The sequence below is a fragment of the Lutra lutra genome, chromosome 4 (assembly GCF_902655055.1).
Source record: "Lutra lutra chromosome 4, mLutLut1.2, whole genome shotgun sequence".
Classification (NCBI taxonomy): domain Eukaryota; kingdom Metazoa; phylum Chordata; class Mammalia; order Carnivora; family Mustelidae; genus Lutra; species Lutra lutra.
The window spans coordinates 11,484,508-11,504,766 of record NC_062281.1 but is presented as its reverse complement, the minus strand read 5'-3'; the positions used below and the strand labels follow the sequence as shown (position 1 = coordinate 11,504,766).

Below are 20,259 nucleotides of genomic sequence, written 5' to 3'. Positions count from 1 at the left end.
CTTGTGATCTCTCTCTGTCAAATAAATAAATAAAAAATCTTAAAAAAAAAAATAGAACCTTTTGAGAAAATCTGAAAGATCTCAAGAAAGTGAGCTTCTTAACCTGACGAGAGCAAGAACAGACAGGACCTACCAGGTTCCCGGGCTCCAGGCAGTTTCTCTCCATTTCCTAACTGACTCAAACAATAGTGAAGGAAGGAGAAATAAAGATACACACCCTGAATTCACACGGTAATGAGGGCCAACATCGAAATAATCAATTGTCAGCGCACATGCAAAAATTTTAAATGATGCCCTCAACTTGTTCTCAAAGGTATGAACATGGCAACACTGGAGATGTTCAGCACAGGAGACTGGGTGAATAAACGATGGGCATTCTACAGAGCTGTCAGAAATGAAGTCACGGACACTGCCAAGGGGTTGTGCAGACCCTGCGGTGGGGGACAGTCACTGACTGCGGGGGAGGCTCGAGGCTCCCTACCCCATCTCAACCACAGTAGCTCTGCGTTAAGAGGCTATATGCTTCCAATTAAGCAAAGGTCTGAGGCTACAGTGCTTTACAAAATCAGAAAACATCTTCAAAATATATAAAAAAGTGAAAAATCAGGTTATCAAATAGTGCTATAGTATGAAACCAATGTGGTTAAGAAGTTATGGCAATAAATACCCATAAGATAAAAAGATTTATAAATAGGAAAAGGATTAGAAGATACAGATAGATCTATCTCAACCCAGAAACGGTGGATTGTAAGGCTGCTGGTGATTTTTATTTCAGCGTTTTCCCCTGTATTTTGTTTTTGACAATGAACTGGTATTATTTTTGTATTCAGAACATTAAAACGAAATAGGACACAGATGGTTTCACTTACTTGTGAGACATAAAGAATAACACGGAGGACATTAAAAGAAGGAAAGGAAAAGTGAACTGAGGCAAATCAGATGGGGAGATGAAGCATGAGAGACTGTGGAGTCTGAGAAACAAACTGAGGGTTTTGGAGGGGAGGGGGATGGAGGGATGTGAGCCTGGTGGTCGGTATTAAGGAGGGCACGGATTGTACGCAAACAATGAATCTTTGAACAATGCATCAAAAACTAATGATGTATTTTATGGTGACTAACATTAACACACACAAAAAAAAAAGAAATAGGACACAGAAACACAAGAGGGCGATATAATCAACCAGCAGCCTATTTCTCATTCAACTTGTTATGTGACTGACTAATTACAAGACAGAAACCAGAGGGTAGGTATAAAAGTAAAAATCATGCATCAGGGAGTGAATTTGGCAGGAAACATTGCACCTTCTCTGTAACACTGGGAATTTTGTATCTCTGTCCAGAATGACCATCCTTCCCTTACCAACTATGGTCCTCGGACCCCTAGTGTTTCCATCATCCAGAACTTGTTAGAAGCAAAGTCTTCAATCCTAATTAATCAGACACTCTGAGGGGGCACCCAACCACCCATGCTCAAACAAGCTCTCTGTGTGTGATGGCATCAGCTTTACAGGAAGGGCTGTCCAAAGCAGAGGGAAAAGCAAACTCCTTTAGAGAAGGGAAAGCCTACAGTCAAAACTGGAAGTCACCTGTCTAAAGGTCTCAGGCATAATTACCACGAATAGCACAGGAGTGAATGATCTGAGTGGTCTGGGGAAGACCTAAGGCAGAGGGGGACCCAAATTACACCATTATGCTAGAGGAATCAGGAACTGACAAGACTGAATTTAAGCAGAAAACACAGTTTTTCTGCAAGTTGCACAGAGAGAAACAGGAAGATGTAAGCGTACTGGGAATATGAGAATTCCTCAACGTAAAATAATGCAATAATATTTTGTCTAATTCAATTTAAGCAAATGAGGGGATAGATTTAACATCATCTCCTACATCAAGAGTGAAAATGAAAGCACTATTAAGCCTTACATTAGGTGCAGCATCTGATTTCACTTGAGGATAATCGCAAGAAAAGGGCGAGTAGTTATCACTTATAAGCTCAAGATAAATGGGAAAGCAAAAGGAAGAAAGGCCCAGGCAGCTAGGCCTTTGTTTAAAAAAAGGATATCTCGACTCTAAGGATTTCCCTACTGTGCTTGAAAGCATCGATCGACTGGTTCATGATCGACTTTCAGACTCTTAATTTCATTTCCATGCATGTCATCTACAATTTGCTATGTTTAAACCAGAACAAAACCATACTGTAGGTGACATCAAATTCCATTTTCCTTGCCTTCACTGAACATCTTTATCACACAGTGTATGTTTGACAATCAAAAAATTTTACTGAGCATCTTCCTAACAAATTAAAAAATGTAGTAAAATAACTGTGTGCAAGCACTCGGGGCTCACTGCGTACCCTCACAGGAGGAGATGGCAACACCTCCTTGTAGACACTGTCTTCCTTTAACTCCCAGGAAAACAGGGGGGAGGGGGTGTCGCTCCCTTGCCTGGACTGCCCTACTCTGTCTCCTGGGTCCGTATGTTGTGCTTCCCCTCACGGGATCCTCACTGAAAACGCTCCAATTAGCAGTAACTGCACCTCGGACAAACCTCATTGCTAGGACACTGCACGCGCAAAGCCTGACCCTCATTGAAAAGGTTAGAATCCAGATAATTTACCTAAACGTGGCTGTAATATTCACTACCACTTGATGCATTTCCAAGTCAGCCTTGAGGAGAAACAATCTTCTTGGGTATTGTGCCGGTGATGCCGGCTGCTGCCAGGAAACCAAAGAAGGGGGAAAAGTTTTTCTATTCGTAGGCAGCAAAACTCAGGAAGTCTAAAATACCTGGTCCCCTCCCCATGTTCCTCTTTTCCTATAAAATGAAGTAGTACTTTAGTGTTAACTATGAAAACAGTCTGTACAAGCAGTCTCTTAAACAGAAAGTGACAGCCAAGCCTAGGACAGAGCCCTGAACAGAGTGAATATTTAGCAAATGCTGGCTAAGTCAAGACCACAATTTAGAAAGTCTTTACTTAAAAAAAACCAAAAAAACAAAGAAACACAAACAAACAAACAAAAAAACCCCAAAATACAGGGGCTCCTGAGAGCCTCAGTAGGTTGAGTGTCTGACTCCTTATTTTGGCTTAGGTCATGATCTCAGAGTCATGAAATTGAGCCCCATGTTGGGCTCCCCACTGCTGGAGTCTACTTGAGATTCTCTCTCTTCCTCTCCCCCTCGGCCCCTTCCCCCACTCACACACTAAATAAATAAATAAATAAATAAATAAATCTTTTAAAACAAACAAAATCCTGAAGTACAGACTTTGACCTTACTCTCTAAATATCAAGTGTATCGGGGTGCCTGGGTGGTTCAGTTGGTTGGGTGTCTGCCTTAGGCTCAGGTCATGATCCCAGGGTCCTGGGATTGAGTCCCACATCCTGCTCCCTGCACAGCTGGGAGTCTACTTCTCCCTCTGCCCTTCCCTCCCACTTATGCCCTCTAACATGCTCGCTCTCTCTAAATAAATAAAATCTTTTTTTAAAAAGATTTTATTTATTTGACAGAGAGAGATCACAAGTAGGCAGAAAGACAGGCAGAGAGAGAGGGGGAAGCAGGCTCCCCGCTGAGCAGAGAGCCCAATGTGGGGCTCAATCCCAGGACCCTGAGATCATGACCTGAGCCGAAGGCAGAGGCTTAACCCACTGAGCCACCCAGGTGCCCCAATAAAATCTTTTGATATAAGTAAATCAGTAAATAAATTTCAAGTGTATCAACCAATGCTTAATGCTGCTTAATGCTTCTAGTTCACAAAAAGCACATCTGCAAGCCTAAGAGAATAGTTTTATAAATATCTATGAATTATTTTACGGCCTAGTTCAAGGTGTCTCTTCTGGGAAGCCTTTCTTGAAATCTTTGCTTTCTTGATGAATGAATGAGTGAGTAACTGAATAAATGATTCCTCCTCTAGTGACCCAGCTTGAGAATCGGTGGAACAGAAAAGTGAACTCAGTTTTGTCTGTCTTCAAAGTCGTGCACTTCTGCCAGCTCTCTGAACTTTCAATTGCTTAACACAGCTGGGCAGCCAGTCAATAAAAGGGCCTACTCATATTTAGTAGAAGATGTAAGCTACTAGTTCAAGGCTAGATCAACAGCCTCTTTCTTCACGGTTACACCTAGATATACCAAAAGACACCAAAGGGTACAATCTGAAAGAGGCAAAGTGTAAAGAAAGTGTAAAGAAGCAACCAGCTTAAGTAATCAGAAATTACATAGTGAAATGTAAAGAAGAAATAGATATGAAATGGAATAAAATTAAACACAATATATAAAATGGATCACCTGGTCCAAAAAACATGTAAATCAGCACGTCTCAAAGTGGTTCCATGGGAAGTTAATGTTTCTTATACAACAGGAAAGTATGTGGTCAAATGAGTTAAAAAAAAAAAAAAGGGAATTGGACAGGTCTCTTTAATAACAGGATGTCTCCAAGCCTTTAATACACAAATGTGCACCGTAAATCCTCAAAAGCAATATGGAGTACTTTTCAATCCAGAACTCTTGTCAAAGGCGGCATGGAATGAGTGTTTCAGGGAAAACTCTTAGGGAAAGGCATCTCAGATTCTGATCTTCGTGTTCCCAGGCAGAGGGAGCCAGACGCGCCAGGCCCAGTAGGGCCACTGCACACAGCTGCACAGGGTGTACATAGCTCAAAGCATCCGCTTGGCTTGTATATACCATCCCCACCACGCCCCCTCACTAATCCCTGACCCTGGTGCTGGCTGACAACAGCCCAGAAGAAGGTGCCCTAGCTGGGCTGTGGTACCTGCCCAGAAGTCTGGATCTGGAGTGGGTCACCTCCTCCAAAAACGACAGGAAGTGGAGGTGAGGAGAGATGCAGAGGCAACATCCTGAAGAGGAACCTAAACCCAGTTCAAAAGAGAACACTGAATCTGAGGAGGTGAGTGGAACAGCAGAATCCAGATAAGAGGTCAGGCCTGGGATGGAAAATAAGAAATCAAGGAAGGGTGGAAGAGGTCAGAGGAGTGAGTGTGAGGCTGAGTTTGGCAGAACTCTCTAAACAAAGGAAAATATCCGCATTTGCTTTTCACAAGGGCCTCCAGATTTGGGCCTGGAAAAGCAGCTCTGGAGGCTTCCGGAATCAAGTTCATGCAGACAGAAGGCTGTTAGCTACCTCAGAACAGTATTTGCCTTCCTCCTGCTGCATCTGTGCCACTGTTTTACTTGCTGCCCTTTAAATCAGTCCTTTTTACTTAAATAAATTAAAAGCAAATTTTATATGAGGTCCACAAAATGATGCCTGCAACCTTGAGACACAATCCAGTGTACTTCTTAAAAGCATGGGCTCTGGAGTAGACCATCTAGGTCTGAATGCTTGCTCTGACCTAGCACTCTGTGCCTCAGTTTCCTCTACTGTTCCATAAAGATAATTATGGTTACTACCTGGTAGGGCTGCTGTCAGGTGCGATGAGGCAGAAACAGTAACACTCACCAAATATTCTACTTGCTCCCTTCTATTTCCTGTCCCCTGCCAGCTCTATCCTTTAGAGAAATACTGATAAGCAAATGTTGGGGACATCCCAAGCATTCCAGTGCCAACCTGAGAATTTCTCCCCCACATTCAGTCCTCTCTTATGGCTAACGAAACTTTCTCCTCCAATAAGGGACCAGTTTTTCTTTTCCCTCCCTCTCATAGAACCACAGTTCTAAGATGTAAGTCTCTGTTAGTGTTGCGATGCTGTGAGTCTGTTTCAAGTGGAGTAACACCAGACAACCACAAACACATTTTAAATGAAGACTGTTACTCACTGCATGCAATCCTGCTTAAAAGGCATTATCTGAGCTTCCTTTTTACAATGTTTTTAATGCAAAAAAGCCAAAGGAAAGGTAAACCATTTTTTAAGTTAGGCCTCAGGGATACCACAGGATTTTTGTATACTGGATGTATCTAAGATAAGCTACCCCTGTATTAATGAGTGTAAAATTCGAATTCTATACAGGGAATCAATTAGAGCTTAGTTATACCTTAAAATATACTATATAGACTATTAAAGTAATTTTGCAATTTTATTTGTATAATCCTAGAGAGCAAATAGGCTTTAAGTAAAGTTTACAATGTCTATGTATAATACAAGTTTTATTTATTTAAAAAAATTTTTTAAAAAGACTTATTTATTTTATTTTATTATTTTTTTTAAAGATTTTATTTATTTATTTGACAGAGAGAGATCACAAGTAGACGGAGAGGCAGGCAGAGAGAGACGGAAGCAGGCTCCCCGCTGAGCAGAGAGCCCGATGCGGGACTTGATCCCAGGACCCTGAGATCATGACCTGAGCCGAAGGCAGCGGCTTAACCCACTGAGCCACCCAGGCGCCCCAAAAGATTTATTTATTTTAGAGAGACAGAGAGCATGAGCATGAGTGGGGAGGGGGAGAGGGAGAGAGAGAATCTCAAGCAGACTCCCCACTGAGCATAGAGCCCAACGTAGGGCTCGATCTCACAACCCTGAGATCAAAACCAAGAGTTGGAAACTTAACTGACTGAGCCATCCTGGGGCCCCAAGTTTGTTTTTTCTAAAACGCATTTAGCAGCAAAACCTGATCTAGCCTGATTCATGTGGTGGTAAGCTTTGACATGAACTGAGGTGGACTCTCAGAGTCTTCACCTCACTTCACATAAACATTCACGTGTTTCACTGGAATAAACAGATTGTGTTTAATTATGAGGACGGGCCTGCCTGAAAAGTCAGGAGGCGGGGGGAGGGGGAGGGGGAAAGGGGTGGGATGTTCTATAATACATGGCATACGCACCCTGCCACCACTCTGAATCTGTAAAATTCTGAATTTTATCAGCTGCTCTTTGTATAAATCCATAAAGTTGTTTCAAAGGACATAGTGTGTTATTAGTATTAATGGATGTTAGAATTATATACTGATCTTTATTTTAAATTTTTCCATATTTCTCAAATTTTTAGAGTAAACATGTACAACTTTTATTATAAGAGGAGAGGAAAAGAAAACCTCCCTCTTACCCACGTGGATAGATCTCATTTCATGAAAGGTCTCACGGTATCAACTACCAGTGAAGACAAGAGGGGAATGTCTGGCAGATCCAATGTTAAACCCTTCCAACTACAAAACACCGTTCTACAAGAGGATAAGGTTGTTGCGATGTATTCTGTAACCCAGGGCCACCAGCTGACTGCTGACCATACTTGTGCTCTCCCCATTTTTCAGCATTTCAAAGAAGGACGTGAGAAATAATTTGTCAGCTATAAATATAGATCCAACCTGCATGCTTCTTTGCTGTTCTCATTTGAGGGGGAAAAAAGAAGAAAAATTAAAAATAAATCCTTAACTCGACCACATACCCTGCAGTCAGAGATTGCAAACAGGAAATGCTCTGCAGCTGGAGCAATCTTTCCTTTGCTTCAACAGGTCTGAGGCAATAAGTGTCCTCTAACTGTTAAAGGGGACTGAGGCTCTCTGCAAGCAACAGAACTGTCTAAGGGCTCGGGGAAGAGAAGGTGTGGACAGTCCTGGCTAGACCAGGATCCTTCGGGCACCTCCTTTTAAAAGAGGTTTTACATATATTTTCTAAAACCGATCCTACATTGTGGGTCTTAGGGGGTATGGTTCAAATAGTTTTCCTTACCCACTGAGAATCTACTTCAATCCACCAGTTACTCCTTTCCCGTCCCATTTTGTGGTTTGGTGGTTAAGTAAGTGGATGCAATCCTCTGTTGATTCCCTACTTTCTTTCCCTGGATCACGGGCAATGACGGGATGCTGGCAGGAGAGCAGACCTGGCAGTGTTTAGCAAGCAATAACTTTACTGCTTTCTTTGCAATGACTTAAAAATAAAAAAAGACTGAACATAATTTTGGTTCTGTATATCTAACCAAATGAATGACAAAAATACTTTGAAACAGCTAAAACTCTAAAAGATCATCCTTTCTTTTTCTTCTTCTTCCTTTTCCCCCTTTTTGACAAGGAAGCTGCACTGTAAAGAAAGCCTCTATCATTAATATGTTGACTACCTAGGGGCACCTGGATGGCTCAGTCTTTGAGCCTCTGCCTTAGGCTCAGGTCATGGTCCCAGAGTCCTGGGATCAGGCCCCTCATCCGGCTCCCTGCTAGGCAAGAAGCCTGCTTCTCTCCTACTCCCCCTGCTTGTATACCCTCTTTCGCTGTCTCTCTCTGTCAAATAAAAAAATAAAATCTTTAAAAAAAATGTAAACCCTGATGATAATAAAAATAGAAAGAACGGAAGGTACAAAGGCATGGAAGCAAGCAACAGTTTATAATCCAGAAATAACAAGTACTTTTTTTTTTTAATTAAATTTTTAAAAATTTATTTGACAGAGATGGCATGAGGGACAGCGGGGGAAGAAGACTCCGCTGACTCTATCCCAGGACTCTGGGATCACAACCTGAGCCGAAGGCAGACGCTTAACTGACTGAGCCACCCAGGCACCCCTCAACAAATAATTTGTTACGTCTGGAGCTGGCTTTGATTATGAAGGCTTCTTTCACTAGAGGAAGGATGAATTCATAGGAGACTGACAAATCAACTAAAGAACTATTTCTAATAATTAAAAAAATGCTACTATCTATGAAATATATGCTGTGAACCAAAGGCTATGAGAGGTAATTCCCATAAAAGCCTGTGCACTTAAATCCTGGCCACACACATATTAAAGACATCAACAAAACGGATCATGTCCACATTTCTCTGGCTTCTCACCACTAAGAGGCAGCATTCCCTAGCCGTAGTCACACGTGACAAAGAGACTGGCTTCTGAGGGGAAAGAGCTCATCACTTGGCGTTTAGGGAACAGTGGCCACAGAAAGGACTTTAACTAGAGGGAGCAGCTGAAAACACGGAGAAAGACTGGTTTAGAAAAATATCAAAGTGCACGGGAAGTGGGATTACAGATGTGAGGGCACAGCAGAAAGTGAGGGCTTGCGTTTTGCTGGGTACGTTTGTTTTACACTGAAATTTTCATATAACCATAGCTAGATTATTCAAGATTTTTCCCCGCTCTCTCTCCCTGACCAGAATTTGATGATTTATACTTTTACATAAACTTCTATTTTGGAAAAATTACAGATTCACAAAAAGCTGCAAAAATAGTTCAGAGAGGTCCCTTGTGTCCTCAACCAGCTTCCCTCAAGCGTAACACCTTACAAACTTAAGGGCTTACACACAGGACATTACCAAAATCTGGGAAGCAACACTGGCCTGAGATGATCAACTAGGCTATAGACCTTACTTGAATTTCACCAGTTCTGCATGCACTCATTTTTTGGTATGTCTGCTTACGGCTCCGTGACATTTTATCACAGGTATACATAGGCACATCCCTGCCACAATAGAGTTAGAGAACTGTTCTATCAACACAAAGGAATTCCCTCAGGCTACCCTGCGTCCCTGACCCCTTCTCCAAACTCTGATGAACCACTGATCTGTTCTCCATCTCTGAAATTTTGGATGACTTGGACTTTAATCAGAAAAATATACAAAGGGCAATGTTATCTTGATGAAAGACACCCTTTTGAGGAACTTGTTTTCACTTGAAGGGGTCAAAAGCACACAGAAAGCAAAAGACCAAAGACCTTGTATATATGTGAATAGCTTCCTGGACAGTAAGTCCTGGTTCCTCCTTCTGCCTGAGTACCTAGGCTGACATCATGCAGATGTCCCAGCACTGGCTCTCACCACAGGGGTGGGACAAGAGTGCAACAGGGACAAGGGCTGAATGGCCAACGATGATGAACCTGTCATAGGGCATTCTTTGGAAAGTCCTATCCTCTCAAGCTTCTGCATTTATCATTTGTCCCAACTAGGTGAATTGAAAATGCTCTAATGCCAACACTAAATGAAATCTAGTGCAATACAAAGTTCCTTAGAACACATGATTTCATCTATTCAGGGGAAAAAAGGTACAGAAAAGAGGGCTAGAAAGATAGACCCCAAACATCAATGATGGTTATCTCTGGGAAGGGAGAATATAAAAGAGAAACTGCAATTTTCTTTCTGGATTCTGTATTTTCCCCACCAGGCATGTGTTCTTTTTACAATAAGAAAAAAATACAAAAATAAAGTCTCCTGTGGTGGCTATTAATGCCACAGCAGTTAATACTAACAGAGTCTGTGAGTACGGACTTTGCAGCTTACAAAGTTTCTCATGTGTGTGGTATGACGATCCTCACACAAACACAGGATATAGAAGGTATTTTTCCTCATTTTCCCGGTGAAGATATTGGTGCTTCTCAGTCAGGCTATGTTACCAACCCACTTAGGGCCAGGTTTGGAATCACAGCCAGTGGTTTCTTATGCCAGTGGGCATCAAGGTGTGGTGTAGGTCCCCAGAGGTCTCTGAGGCCAAAAGGACTTTCATAGTAATACTGAGATTTTTGTCTGACTTTTCCACTGTTTAGATATTAGCACGGACAGTACAAAAGTAATGGGGGTGAACCTACTGGGGCCCTGACGTGAATCCAGGTACTGTTCAACACCAACCTAGGTCACTGTATTCTTCATGGTCATGCTCTTGTTGGGGGCAGGGGTAGGCTATTTTCTTTTAAAAATGCCCACCATGAAATAGTTAAAATTACTGATTTGTTTACATATCAACCCGAGTACATCTTTCCTATATCTGGTTTGACACAACAGAAGTTTGCACAAACCACTCTCAAGGCACACCAAAATATCAGAGTTATCTTGAGAAAAAGCACTTATGCAGTATTTTGAGTTGCAAGCTAAAATAGCTAATTTTGTTTGTCAGCTTCCCCCTCTTTTCCTTTTTTTAGAGAGAGAGTGTGCAAGTGGGGGTGGGAGGAGGAAGAGGGAGAGAGATAATCCCAAGCAGGCTCCATGATCAGTGTGGAGCCCAATTTGGGGCTTGATCTTTTGACCCTGAGATCATGACCTGAGCTAAAATCAAGAGTTGGACGCTTAACCAACTGAGCCACCCAGGAGCCCCGAGTCTGTCAGTTTTTCAATGGGACACCATTTGTTTTTCTTCGAAAGAACGACTGACAAACTGTGGTACTGAGATGTGGGTGTCTGGCAAATATTTTCTCAGAAACAAATAAAGTGAGCCTGCCACACATAGGGTTTCAGATTCACATTGCTATTAACTATTCTTATATTGGTAATCACCTAAATTCTTAAAGTACTCCTCTCTCTTTCTAATATATAGTTCTGTGTGAGGCTGTATTTTTTGTCTACTTCAACCAAATAGCATAATGCAACAAAATCAATTAAAAGACTTTAACATTTCTCAATTTTAAGTGATAATATAGTAAGTATGGATAGAAATGGTCCACATTAACGAGAACTCTTCAGTGTCCTTGATCATTTTTAAGATTGGGGTCCTAAGACCACAAATTTATGAGCTACTAGCTAACACTCTTTTTTCAATTTATTATAACTCACTGATGAGGGAAATGAAAGAGAAAAGTAGGTAAGAAATAATTTTTCAAGTTAAACACAAAGAGGGGTTACGGCTACTCATGTAGGTTCTAGCCAAGCCAGGTGGGCCATTAAGCACCCATGATCTACGAAGGCAATGCCATTACTCTGTAACTGCTGGGGGACGCCATCGCTGAATCAGGGCATGTCAGGGGACCTGGAATCAAGCTCCCACTCCACTATTCCCCAGGCATATTATTTTTTGGAGATTTGGATCACTTATCTGTAAAATGGAACAGGACTATTCATACCCACCTTCACCCGAGGAGTTGCCATAAAGATCAAATGAGAAGATGTAATAATAAAATAATTATAAACGAGACAGAATTATAAATAAGAGAATAAAAACTTGTATTTGTTAAGCAAATGCCACATGTCAAGTACTGTACTTTTGGGTTCAACCCTGTTATCTCCATGAAGTTCCACAGGCACCAAGTAACAGAAAAGGAGACTAGCACTGGAGAAGTTCCACCATTAGCCTAAAGCAACAAGGCCACTCCGCTGGGAGCTGGCCTTCCAGGTCTGACGGAGACCCAGCTTCCAGTTCCCAGCCGTCACAGCCTCCCTCATCCTCCATTATGAGGTGAAACAATTTTCTCTAAAAACTGTTTTCTAGTATGTAAAGGGCAGAAGGAAAGTGAGTTACTTTAAACCTGACTTGGTCCATTGACTCTGGTACAGGCTCACAGGGTAAACAGTTATAACCACGACCCTCCTTGCAGTCCTCACACATCTGCCAGACAGCAGTCAGCGGCTGGACAAGGGCAGACAGCCTCGGCCCTGGCTGACGGTAATGCCGACTTCTGTGCAGCTCTACCCACGTGATCATCCCACCCTCCACAATCACTGAAAGCTAGAAAATGAAAACAAACACCTGCAAGGCGATGAGATCGTTATCACTTAGGGGGTCGTATGTCTCAGGACCAACCCTTTAGAAATTCTTCAACACGATACAGTCGCAATAAGGATTACTTACAAGTTAACACGATGAAAATTCTTCTCTTTCTAGAGTTAATCAAAAGCAGAAAGCTAGACCTCACCCCCAAATCCACCCTTTCCTCTACTTTAAGTAATGTTTTAATAAAAGTTATTAAAAATACCCATTATATGTACTATCTTAATTAGAAAATGACCTTTCTCAGTATGTAACACAGACCCTGGAACACAGCAGACATTTGGTATTTGCCGTGAGGATACAATTTAGAAAGGCTAAAAATATCAAAGTATCTTCTTTTCTCTCACTCCCTGAATTCCACCTGTGACCATTATTGCTTAATGTTTCCAGAGTCCACTAGCTTAACAGGGTTTTCAGGACTCTCCTGAGAAACACTGAGGGTTTGGGTAAGCTAAGGAGCTTGTCTGGGGATTGGAGGCGTGGCAAGCTGTCCTGGAACCCTCTCCCTCCTCCGGGGGCGTGCCTTCCTCTGAGCTCAGGCTCCAAGGCCTGGCCCCATCCGCCTGTCTGCTCTGCTCTAGCCTTTCCTGGCAGGACATAAAAAGGGAAGCAGCAAGCTGTTGAAACTGTTGTCAGGTTGTATAAACTCCCGGGACTGGCTTTTTACTCAATCAGGAGAGTGTTCTCCTAGTAACCAACTAGAGTACAAACGGATTTGTCTACCTGCTCCCTCACCAGGAACGCCACCACTCTCTTCAAAGAGATAAATGTTGGTTTTTGTTTTAATTAAATGAACTGAGCCTTCTAGCAATTTCTATTGATCTTTCTTAGTCTTCTAACCCTTAAAGGAGAGAGGACAAGGAAGAAGAAAGCCTGCCGCTTAGCTTGGAGTCTGTTTAGGGGACCAGTGAGATCAGCGTTTCTCACCGGAAAACACAACCACCGAGTCAGATGACAGAGGCAGTGTAATAGAGGCGGGTGGTAGACACAGTGAACTTGGGTACACGTCTACTTACTAACAATGTACCTGGACAAGTTAAAGAATAACATGCCTCAACTTTCTCATCTGGATTGAAGGTATAATAACCACAGGATTGTTGTAAGGTGCGGAGTAAGAAATCTACCATGCACATTGCCAGGTTCATCGAAGTGTCAAGTACAAATCAGTGGTTTCTGTTATGGTGGTCAGCAAATGTATTACTGGGTCAGCAAATACAGGTGGTGAATGATGCCCGAGAGACCACTGCCTTGGGGGGCCGATGTGAACTGGGGACAGGAACCCACAGTGAAGGGGAGTGCAGGGCTGCACTGGTCCAGGAAACGTGCAAGCGATGAATCTCCACTAAAGCCAAATATATTCGGTGTCCCGGAAGCTAAAGGTTAGCAAGAGAGCCCTGTGAAAACACCTAGCTCGGGAAAACACAACTTCCTCCCTGAGTAAGGCTGTTGTTACCAGTTATTACCCAAGTGAACAGCTGGAGTCCTGTTTCACTTCCTTTCTTCCCACCACACAGCCTCTGAGTATGCAACCAGCAGAAAGACAGGCAGTAACAGAGGAAGGACAGATGAGGGCCTGCTTCTGAATATAAGAGATTTAAATACTCTAAGATTCATGGAGATATCATGGATTTGTCAAATACACCCCAAAGTGTAGGAATGTGTTAGTCCTAAGTTCAAAACTACCCTTTCAAAAGTTTTTGAAAATAAGACATATTTCTACTCTCAACCTTTATTTTATCATTGGTTGTCACTATAGGACTAATTTTTTTAAAAAAAGATTTAATTTAATTTATTTATTTGAGCGAGAGAGAGCGAGCATGAGAGGAGACAGGTCAGTGGAAGAAGCAGACTCCCTGCCGAACAGGGAGCCCGATGCGGGACTCGATACCGGGACTCCAGGATCATGACCTGAGCCGAAGGCAGTCGCCCATCCAACTGAGCCACCCAGGTGCCCTATAGGAGACTAATTTAATGGCATAACCCACAAATTAGAATTAAGCTGTGAGAAAGCAGACATATGCATGTATTTATCTAGTATGATAGAAAAAAAAAGACGGTATTCTGACTGGTCAAATATCCAGGTTAATACACTACAGAAAGGCTATTGTCATCTTTCCAATACTGTACACTCATCTGTAAAGTAGCCATTTGATCAAACAGATCTGTGGCAAGATTCTCCTGTAAGGCCAGAGAAGCCTATCTAGAAGAAGAGTAAATGACCCAGGGTGAAGACATCTTGAGCTTGAGTTCTTAAAGGGGGGAAAGGTGTCATACTGAGAGACTGCGGGAGAGGAAGAACCAGCTCCTAGTCTTCAGGAAAGAGACGAGGAAAAGTATGATGTAGTTTTTCTTTGGCTCCACTCAACCTCCCTGTATGTCTATCTCTTGGGACTTGGGAGAAGAGAGACTTGCTTAATTTAATGCCTAAGAAAATGTGGGTGGTAGTGCTACCCAGAACGAACCTTCTAGTGTCAACAAGGTGTGAGGGTGGGAATCCTCGAGTGCCTGCCAAAGAGACCGCCCCAGCCCCAACTCTGTGTCCGCCTCCTGGGGTCAGCACCTCTCCTGTCCCAGACTTTTAGGGATTCTTCTTGTCATCAACTTCAGTAACCATGGGTTCCCCCAATCTCAAAATCTTTCTCTTGGTAGGAGGCTGAAAGATGTGAGGAACTGGGGAGGCTCATTATTTGTAAAGCAGAGACCAAGACGCACACTTGTCCTCATATGAGTGAGGAATACCCCTTGCAGTGCATACTTGCAGAGTATGTTTGACATGGAAATCATCATCACTCTTCCAACTAATTAAAAAGCATGAGTTGCTGAATGCTACCTAAAACAAAACCCAAACCAGAACTGTGGCAGAATGCACAAGAGAGTTCAGCTTAACCAGTTTCTCTGACTCAAGAAATCTAACCCGCTATCAGCTGGATCTAAGAATTTTACAATGGTATTTTTTTATATGTGACTCCATACCTGAGACTTTAAAAAAAAAAAAAAATTTTTTTTTTATTTTTTTCACCCCAGGACTGGGGGTTGGGGAGAAGACTAGTAGATTGTTCTCCTTATCTTCTTATTGTACTTCGATCAGGCTGTAATTAAAAAAAAAAAATCCCTCATGCTATGGCTTACCAGATTTTTCAGCAGCGTGGACAGCTCCTTCGTAAGAGTAGAAAACTTGACAAAAGCAGTGCCAAGATCCGGGTTGTCTCGACTTAAAAAATTACTTCCAAACTTGTCAAGAACTTGTGCATAGTTTTCTTCATTTTGTACGTGATCTAAAAAAGAAGGAGAGAGGAGTCTGAACTATTATATGCCACAATGACGAGTTATTTTGAACCCTAATTGATCACTAGATACTCCTAAAAGGAAGGCAAAGAGAAACTGCATCAGTTATTCATTGAACACGTGCAGAGGTGGTCAGCGGAGCACTGAATGTCTCTACTCACTCTATTAAACCACGGTTCCCCTTGTTCTTCTACAGTGTTCAGTTCACCTACATCCCAGGTAATCCATGGACCCCCACAGGTGAGGGGTCAAATTATCACATTTAAAGCACACTGTATTTCCACCAAGAAACTATGATGATCACGGAACAAGGAGAAAATTCTCCTTAGAAAATCAACCTTGGGGCATCTGGGTGGCTCATTCAGTTACGTGCCTGCCTTTGGCTCAGGTCATGATCTCAGGGTCCTGGGATTGAGTCCCACATTAGGATCCTTGCTTAGTGGGGAGCCTGCTTCTCTTCCTCCCTCTGCCCCTCTCCCCCACTCACGCTTACACATGTACTCTCTCTTTGAAGTAAGTAAGTAAATAAATAAATAAAATCTTTAAAAAACCTCAATCTTGGGGGGCACCTGGGTGGCTCAGTTTGTTGAGTGTCCAAGTCTTGGTTTTGGCTCAGGTTGTGACCTCAGGGTCGGGCTCTGTGCTCTGCACAGGGTCTGCTTTAGATTCTCTTTCCCTCTCCCTCCCGGTCACTCTCTCTCTCTCAAATGAACAAATAAAATCTTTTGAAAAAATCTATCTTGAAATGCAAAAGAATCCATGGGTTCTAATATGTTTCTTTCTATGCAACTCAATTTAATTTCCTTTAATTCTGTATAAGCCTCAGGTCTGAGGAACAGCATTTTTAAAGCCCCCCCCCCCCCGCCCCCATATGATCTCTTGATGCAAATGGTGCAGGCATGGATCAGATGGATTTATGTTTCAAGTCTGGTTTCACAACCTATAAGCTTGCTATCTTACCAGTTTTTTACTTTTATAGTCCATCAGAGGCATTAATAAATCTCACTCTGAGCTTTGTTTTCCAATCTGTAAAATGAGCCTAATACTATCTTACATGATTGGAGTGCTGATGAGCTGATATAATATATCCAAAGTTTCTCAAAAGAGTGAGTGTTCCATAAATAACAACCACTCCTGCCTCTTTGAAACACTCTCTGCTTGGCTTCCAGGATACCATGCTCTCTTGACCGTCCTCCTATCTCATGGTTGCTCCTTTCCAGTGTCTTTGCTGGATCTTCATCTCCCTGACCTCCTCATGTTGGAGAGCCTTGGGCCTTTCTTCTCTATCAATGCTCACTCTTGGATCTCACCTAGTCTGTGGTTTTGAATAGCTTCTATCAGCTAAGAACTCCCAAACTGGCAGCCCAGCATAGATCCCACCCCTGAAATACAGACTTCTATATCAACTGCTACTCAGTATCTCCACTGGGATCCCCAATAACTCTCATCTTGACATGCTAAAAAGCAAAGTCTTAATGTTCTGCCCCTAACCCTCTTTTTCCTCTGCAGATCTTGTATCTCAGTCCCCGCTAATGGCAAATACATTCTCGTAGCTGTTCGGATTTAAACCCATCAAAGTCATACTGATTCTTCTTTCTCATATGCTAAGATGCAGCCCACTGGCAAATCCTATTGCCTTTACCTTTAAAATACAGCCAAAAATTTGACAATTTCTCACTATCCCCATGGTGATCAACCCGATCTAACGTCATCTCTTGCCTTGACCAGTGCAAAAGCTTCCTACAAGTCTCTCTATTCCAGCTCTTGCTCCCCTACAATCTACTATCAAGACAGCATCCAGTGTGACTCTGTTAAATTGTGCATCAGATCTGTGACTCCTCTAGAAGATGTCAACACTTATAACAGAAACCCAGGTGCCCCATCCTTGCAGGCTGTGGGAGGCAGTACCGCATATCTCTACACCCTTAAGGGAGGCAGGCATGGAACATGAAACACACCGACCAAGGAAACATGAGCAGAGCCGAGGTGCACCACTTCCATGGGGAGGCATTTCAGATGCCTGGACTCCCCACTTCTCTCCTCCTTTGTGGTGGAGGACAGGGAAGCACAGATTTGTATGCAGGCCCGCAGGAGATGCACAATATTTACTGAATGAATAAATCAGTGGTAAGTATCTAAGACAATCGTGTCTAGCAAAATAATATCTCTAAAGGCTTTCTTTGATACCTCTTTATGAAGCTTTCCTTCCTTGCCTATAATACTCTCTCTTTTGCAATACTTTCCACCACATCACATCATATTTGTGTAAATACAGATTTTTCCTTGGCACCAGACCACGAGGGGCAGGGATTACCTCCAGCTCATCTCTACGACCCCACCCAACAAATACCATGGTGTTTGTGTTCCGTGAGCCATGCTTAAGGAGTGAGGGCTCAGTAAATATCTCTTGACTTGGACTTATTGATTTCCTTTTCAGGAATTTCAGAAGCATTTCCTTCTTACTCCTAGACTGCTGAATAACTGAGAGGAAAATCTAGAGTACTGCATTCTCGGGGCATCTGGGTGGCTCAGTCAGTCAGAGTCCTGGGATCAAGCCCTGCATTGGGCTCCCTGCTTGGCGGGAGGTCTGCTTTCCCTTCTCCCACTCCCCCTGCTTATGTTCCCTCTCTTGCTGTCTCTCTCTCTTTCAAATAAATAAATAAAATCTTAAAAAAAAAAAAAAGTACTGCATTCTCGAATACACTCTCCATGACTGCCCGGCAGCCATGGGCCCTGACAGAACACACCGTGAGTCCTCACGGGGAAGCGGCCCAAGAAGGAAGTCCGTGCACGGAAGGAAACGGGTGTCAGGGCGCTTCAGTGAAATGCAGTGAGGCCCAGCAGCCTTCCTATCATCGCCGCATCAAAAATTCATGATGCCTAGAGTGGATGTCAGCATTTCAGGCTGAGATATTAAAAAAGATAAAATGCAGCTCTGGTTACTGCCCAAGTAACTGAGGGAAGTGGCTCAGGAAAACACAAAAGAAAGGCCACATCAGCTCGACAGACAGGATGCACGTGTTTGATCTCCTCATAAACTGGAATTATCCCTGATACCTTCCATCTAAGGCCAAACAGCCTCACCTCACCCGGGAGAATCCCACCAGACCTGACACTCTCCAGCAAAAAAGCAATTCAGCTGACCGTTTCACTGTGTTCAAAGAGGTGTCTCTAGTAAAACAAAGGTTAGAAAGTTTTTGTTTGTTTGCTTGGAATTAGAAAATACTTCAGATGACATTTATCATACTCTTTAGATGAACGCAACACTCATGTACACACCAACCAGTTTACGAAATAAAGTGTTACAGAATGCTTCCTCTCTCCCCCAACCCCAATCTCTTCCCTCCCTCCCTCAACAAAACCACTCTCCTGAGTTTGGAATGGCATACAGAGTTTAGAAAGAATTACAAGAAGCTCTTAGTCTATCCAAGATGATGGACTCATCCAAAAATAAGACAGACTTGGCTAAGACAGAGACAGGCCTTAGGAAGGGAGCACTGGCATTGGCTGAGAACCTTCTCTGACCGAAGTGCTTTTTTTTTTAAAAAGATTTTATTTATTCATTTGACAGAGAGAGATCACAAGTAGGCAGAGAGGCAGGCAGACAGAGAGAGGAGGAAGCAGGCTCCCCACCAAGGAGAGAGCCTGATGCGGGGCTCAATCCTAGGACCCTGGGATCATGACTTGAGCTGAAGGCAGAGGCTTTAACCCTCTGAGCCAGCCAGGCGCCCCCCAAGTGCTTTTTACAATATATTTAACTCTCACCAGAACCCTTCAAGGAAGAGAAGATGGAACATCAAATGTGACGTCAGAGAGGTAGAAGGGGAGACTGGTAAGTAAGTATAGGTGAGGTCATGGGTCCTGCATGTTTTGCTAATTTCATAAATGAACAACCATACCGTCAGCACGTATATTTATGTGCATAAGCATGTGTGTGTATGTTAATCAGACATATGTATATATGGGTGAAATTTCTTAGTATAGATATATATGAAAAAATCATAGTTTAGTGAGGTACATCTGGGGACAGTACTAATAATCCTGTTGAGGACAGAAATAATGGGAAATAACTGTAAGGTACTTGAAACAGTACTTGGCATGTGGCACCTGCCTCCAAAAAAATCAGTCACTATTACCTTTAGGGCCGGGATTAGTTACAAATCAGGGAGATGTATTTAAAATCAAACAGCAGGGCGCCTGGGTGGCTCAGTGGGTTGGGCCGCTGCCTTCGGCTCAGGTCATGATCTCAGGGTCCTGGGATCGAGTCCCGCATCGGGCTCTCTGCTCAGCAGGGAGCCTGCTTCCCTCTCTCTCTCTCTCTCTGCCTGCCTCTCCGTCTACTTGTGATCTCTCTCTGTCAAATAAATAAATAAAATCTTTAAAAAAAAATCAAACAGCACAGGAACATATGTCTCATGTTTTAAGTTTTTTTTTTTTTAACATATATTACAAATCTAACAGTGACAATTCACTAGCAAAATTCTATAAACACATGCATCCCTTTGTATAAAATGAAGGGTTTACCAGGCAAGTTTTCAGCAGGTGCAGAGTCCCAGAGGGGAGGGTGACAGGATTCTGGTGGAGGACAGCACAAGGGCAGCGGCAGAGGGCAGGGCCTATGACGGAGGGCGGGGCCTATGAC

The 20,259-nt window shown here is 42.8% G+C and overlaps 1 protein-coding gene across 5 annotated transcripts in view; it reads right to left on the bottom strand.

Annotated features, from left to right (window-relative positions):
- ASAP1 (ArfGAP with SH3 domain, ankyrin repeat and PH domain 1) overlaps positions 1 to 20,259 on the bottom strand; it is a 354,464-nt gene that overhangs the window by 113,945 nt on the left and 220,260 nt on the right. For all 5 annotated transcript variants that reach the window (XM_047728535.1, XM_047728532.1, XM_047728536.1 and 2 more), the window contains exon 5: positions 15,462 to 15,607. In XM_047728535.1, coding sequence (XP_047584491.1) covers positions 15,462 to 15,607 — 146 coding nt within the window. The remainder of the gene's footprint in view (positions 1 to 15,461; positions 15,608 to 20,259) is intronic.